A 5,874-nucleotide genomic window follows, 5' to 3' on the forward strand; every position below is an offset into this window, starting at 1 on the left:
TCACTTTTACAACCACTCATACCCCTCAATTCACTTTTACAAACACTCATACACCTCAGTTCACATTTACAAACACCCATATCCTCAATTCACTTTTATTAACACACATACCCCTTGGTTCACTTTTATTCCAAACCCTAAACTTAAATCCCAAACCCTAAATCTTAAAGTTTAAAACCTAAAACCCTTTAACCCTAATCTTAACCTTAAACCTTATACCATAAAACTTAAACCTTAGACCTTAAACCCTAAACTCCAAGATTACTCGCAGTCTTAGATCACCTAACACTAATAAAGTCTTTTCAAGTAATGGGTTAAAATGCCTCGTATTAGGATGAAATGTTATTAAAAAAAAAAAAAAAAAGAATCATTCACACGTACCACATACCAGGGGAAAGAATTTTCAAGTAAAACAAAAAGGCATATTGTAAGACTAAAGTTACACTACCCTTCACAAAATATCACACAAGCATTCCAAACCCTAAACTTAAATCCTAAACCCTAAATCTTAAAGTTTAAAACCTAAAACTCTTCAACCCTAAAATCTTAACTTTAAACCCTAGACCCTAAAATTTAAACCTTAAACCCTAAACCCTAAACCCTAAACCCTAAACTCCAAGATTACTCGCAGTCTTAGATCACCTAATGCTAATAAAGTCTTTTCAAGTAATGGGTTAAAATGCCTCGTATCAGGATGAAATGTTAAAAAAAAAAAAAAAAAAAAAAACGACAAGAAAACAAAAAAACAAAATAAGAATCATTCACACGTACCACATACCACCGGAATGAATTTTCAAGTAAAACAAAAAAGCTTATTGTAAGACTAAAGTTACACTACCCTTCACAAAATATCACACAAGCAACATCTTTACTTAAAAATGAATAGTCCAAGGGGAAAAGCATGTATACCTGAACATGAATAGAGAGATATTTCATATAAGCGGGCTCTCAAAATTAGAATAGCAGTTTAAATAAGAGATATCAACATAATTAAACAATAAACACTAATACCAACCACATAGAAGCTTCATCAAATCAAGTTTGAGCTAGTTTTGTTTCACTTAATGTGATAATAAATTCCACAAAAGGAAAATTAATAGTAAGAAGGGATAGGAGTTACCATCAAATTTTCCTTCCTCAAACAATTTGGAACATCCAACACGTGTGCCAGTCCTGTTGCTATCTTGACACGTACTCTTGGAATGGTGCTTATAAAATGACAATATTTTTCACTAGTAAGTATTTTTCCCGATAATGAAAATGTTTACAGAGATCAATCCAGTATCACCAACAGTACAATTTGTCCAGTGAAACCAGAGATCTAATGGCAAAGGAGATTTGCCCCCAAAAAGATAACTGGAGTCAACAAAGGACTCCAACTGCCAAAGGAGATTTGCCCACAAATGGACTGAAGCTTCCACTAGAAGGAACTGCCAAATAAGATATCCTCACCAACAGAATTAAGTTCCAATGACAGACAACTGTGAAATGAGAGTTCCCACACACAGGTCAGACTTGATGCTCCCCAGTGATAGATTCGAGCCACCAAATGGAAACATCCAATCAGGAAAATATCACATGGTTCAACATGCAGCAACTCAGGCATGTATTGAATAACATGTCTCAAACAGAGCTATCCCAACAACCACCTCCACTTGTGAAAAGTAAAAAAAACTGTTCTGACTGGTTTACCGTTTCCATGTAACCTGTAACAGCACCACCTGTTAAACAATTTCCTTAAATTTTTTCAATACAGAAAGAAATAAAAACATGACAATATCTGATAATGTAGCCTTGAGAATTAAATTGCTTCTAAATTTCAAAATATATGAAGGGGGGCTTCTGATTTTCAATATTACATTTTTCAATAAGGCAGCAACTAATAAGAATAACATCTAATGAGTGAATTTGAAAAAAATAATAATAATAAAGAGGGAGACAGAGAGTCAATGAATGAAAATTTCTGACCATTCAGAATTCCATAGATGATTACTACAACACGAACTGATTACTGACCCAAAATGGAACCAGGATCTCTTTAAACCCATCACACAACTTTAAGATAAGCTCTCATTTTTTCTTTTCTTTCCTTTGTTTTTGGGTGTATCCTTTGATTGGCCAGTCACTTCTATGAAAATTCAATCCAAAACTTTTCAAATTTCATTCCAACAAATTAAACTTGGCAAAAAGTGAATCAATTCCACGAGAAATAGAGAAAGAGAGAATTCAAAATTGATGCCAAATAGGCAGAAGAGAATCAAATTGATGCCTAAATTCCAGCTCCATTTTTTTTATGCATCCTTTTATTGGTCAGTCCCTTGTAATGAAATCCGATCTGAAAATCTTTCAAATTTCAAAATTAAATCAATTCCATGAAAAATAGAGGAGGGAATTCAAAATTGATGTCAAATATGCGGAAGAGAATCAAATTCAAACACCCATAAAATAATTCAAGATTTCTTTACATGCAAACCTAAATTCGAGCTACATTACCTTCAACAACTTGAAAAGCAGTAAACACACACAACCATAAATCAAACATGTAGAGCGCAAAAATGCAAAATCCGCATGAACTCAACATAGTTATAATTCAAAACACTTTTCAAGTAAAGATATTGAAATATCACATAGTACAACATCACAACTTCTTCCGTAACAATGAATAACAATCCCATGATATAATCAGAAGAATAGCACTCAAATTCCTCAAGCCCACAAGTAAACACAAGCATTTGAAATGAAAATAAAGAATTAGAATAGCAGAAATTACAGAGTGAAGAATTGTACCAAATGATTGTAGGCAACGGTGGTGAATACCCAAAAACCCCTTGAACTCTCCCTAAGATGATCAAGAACAACATACCGTTTGCCTCCGTTTCCTCAACTTTCTTTGTGTATTTGAATTTTCCAAGAAAATTAATGAGGAATCAAAGAGGCCAAGTTCCCCCCCCACCCCCAATCACGCCATCACCAGACTTCTCAACCATTGCAAACTCTGTGCGTGTCACCTATCTTGACACGTACTCTAATAAGGATCTTGGAATGGTGCTTATAAAAAGACTTGTTAAAAGATTAATTTAATTGTCCCACACAAGACCAAATATAGCATATGTTGTTAGCATGGTAAGTCAATTTATGCACTCCCCCTTAGAATGTCATATGGATGTAGTGTTAAGAATCTTAAGGTTCCTAAAATCACTCAAGGAAAAGGTTTATTGTTCTAAAAAAACAATCACCTTATAGCTAAGGGTTACACAGATGCAGATTGGGCAAGTTCCATTAGTGATAGGAGATCTACTTCAGGATACTATACATTTATGGGCGGCAACTTGGTTACTTGGCGAAGCAAAAAGCAACATGTAGTTGCTCGATGTAGTGCTAAAGCAGAGTTTCAAGCCATGGCCCTTGGCATTTGTGAACTCATGTGGCAAAAGGGTTTTGTTGAGGGAACTACAAGTTAATTTTGAGAATCCCATGAGATTGTATTGTGATAACAAGGCTGCAATCAACATTACTCACAACCCAGTACAACATGACAAGACTAAACATGTTGAGATTGATAGACATTTCATTGAAGAAAAGATTGATAGTGGACTGATTTTTTTTATAGGCAATTGATAATGGACTGATTTGCACCCCATTTGTTGCACCTAAACTACAACTAGCTAATGTCTTCACAAATGAAGTTTAGAATCCTACATTCAACTCTATGGTTAACAAGTTGGGAATGGAAAATATCTCTGAAGCAGCTTGAGGGGCTTTGTTGGAATATAATATTTATTCCTGATTTCATAGATTTTATTTGATTTATTCCTAATTTTATGCATATTTTCTGCATATTTAAATTAATTGACTATATAAATTAGGGAAGTTGTAAGTTAGAGGATTTGTAGGAAGAATTTCAGGAGTAGATTAGCTATTTTATTCTATTTCCATTTATTGTACAAGTTTGAAAGTTGTATATATATATATTTGTATTGATTTTTCAAAGATAATAACTTGTGGGTGTGGGCCAAGGGGTTTTTAGACTCTGCCCCCCTTCCATTATGGATTTTGTAGATTGGTTAGACTCTGTTTAAGGGGATATTGTTTTTCAAAGATAAACCCAATTTTTGCATCACAAACAGTAGAAAATTCCAATTTATGGGATCATATGTCTTCTTGATATCCAGCTTGCACAACACACCACTCTCAGAATTTATGGTCTTATTAGCAATTATTCAAGTCAAATACTAAAACATGACAATTATTCAAGTCAAATGCAAATACTTAGATGCACACCCACCTTTCTTTTGTGGAGCTAAGACAAGGATGCTGTAATCAATCACGGAATATCACATTTTGCATTTAGTGAACAAACTCAGTTTGATACTATGACCATGAATTAAATTTTATTTTAAAAGTGCATCACTAGGGAATACAGGTGAAATTAGAAGGGAGATCTTTGTAGATCTTTCAACATAAATTATGCATTTTCTACAGAATTGGCTATAATTCCTTATAAGCAAATTCATGCACAACATACCTTATCACTGACCTCACATAATTTCAACCACTCCGTATAAATGCAATCCCCGTTGCTCACCTTGAACTGGTGAGCACCAATCTACACATACAAATTCACATTTATCAAAACCTATCACAGCATCACAGTGGCGCTGCGTATTCTCAATTTTCAAAATAATCAATCCACAGATTTCCTCGCCGCTTCTTTCACGCTGACCCTCCACCCCCACCCCCCTCTTCCCCCTTCAGCTCGGCATGAGCCACCGGCCCACCCGCTGCCCGCATCCCACTCCATTGCTTAAACCTCAAACCTAACCCTAAATTCCTGAATGGTCTCTGTGTAAAAGCTCTACTTCTGCCCCCCAGAGAAAAGTTCCTGTGTTCACCTCCATGTTCCCTGTAATCATGGAGCAATGTTTCTATGACACAACACTGACACCCAAATCTACTCTACCCATATTTACTTATATAAAAAAAATAATCAATCCAAAATCGAAATTGAACCTGCACAGCAGCGAAGACCAGCTCGTAGGGTATAAAAACTCGATCAGAAGAATGGAGAGGCCCCACCACTTTACACCCAATAGCGTCCGCCTCGAGTTCTTTATCCTCCGCCGAATACACACAATTGGACCGGAACCTTTTCACTATCACTGCTCTCGCCCATTTCTTCATCATCGTCCTAGTCTTCGTCGTCGTCGTCTCCGGAATGGGAGGAGAATTGGCGAGGATGTGGGGGCCAATGGACTTGTGGGATGCGGAGAATGTGGGAAGGTTTTGAGGAGAGGAGAAGGCCCTGTAGGTGATGGCTTAGGGTTTTGAGGGGTGACGGCATTGGTGGTGATAGGAGGGGTGGGGTTGAGGAGAAGATGGATGAGTCATGGCGAGTCAGGGTTAGGGTTAGGGTTCGTAGGCATCGCCTGTTCGCCATAGTTTTGCCACTTCCTACTGTGAGAGAGGTCAGTAGTTATCTAGGATTTAGTGACACGGTGGTCAGTGGTCTGGGCTGGGTTGGCCCATTTGGCACCAGGGTAATACTATTAAGAGAGGTTGTTTATTTTAGTTTTATCATTGAACTTGAATTTTGAAAACATCTAGTAAATTAATTTAAAATTTAGTTTTGTTGAGGATTAAAAGAATTATGAGAGAAAAATGAAAGTTGTATTAGAATTTTGGCTTCCACTTTTTGATTTTGTGAATTTAACCTAAATTAAATTTTTATTTGACTTTTATATTTTTGGTTTAATTTTGGAGTATTAATTTATATAAAAATTAGAAATAAAATTTATTACAAAATAAAGAAAATACATACCAAAAAAATCTATTATAGTCATACTCTATTTTTTTCTTGAAACAACATTGCTAATT

General features: G+C 35.6%; 1 protein-coding gene across 4 annotated transcripts; it reads right to left on the reverse strand.

Annotated features, from left to right (window-relative positions):
• Positions 1-1,021: 1,021 nt before the first annotated feature.
• On the reverse strand, positions 1,022-5,482 carry LOC117930379 (50S ribosomal protein L21, mitochondrial-like). 4 transcript variants are annotated; one of them, XM_034851005.1, is made up of 3 exons: positions 5,011-5,482; positions 4,538-4,606; positions 1,022-1,721 (listed from the first exon to the last, which is right to left on the reverse strand). In XM_034851005.1, exons 1-3 carry the CDS (start codon positions 5,182-5,184, stop codon positions 1,689-1,691), a joined length of 276 nt encoding a protein of 91 aa, XP_034706896.1. In that variant the 5' UTR covers positions 5,185-5,482; the 3' UTR covers positions 1,022-1,688. The 4 variants fall into 4 exon arrangements, with proteins under 4 accessions (XP_034706896.1, XP_034706895.1, XP_034706898.1 ...); XM_034851004.1 differs by having other exon boundaries at positions 4,526-4,606; XM_034851007.1 differs by having other exon boundaries at positions 1,022-1,706; positions 5,011-5,481.
• Positions 5,483-5,874: the final 392 nt, after the last annotated feature.

The sequence above is a fragment of the Vitis riparia genome, chromosome 14, assembly GCF_004353265.1.
Source record: "Vitis riparia cultivar Riparia Gloire de Montpellier isolate 1030 chromosome 14, EGFV_Vit.rip_1.0, whole genome shotgun sequence".
In the NCBI taxonomy this organism is placed as follows: Eukaryota; Viridiplantae; Streptophyta; class Magnoliopsida; order Vitales; family Vitaceae; genus Vitis; species Vitis riparia.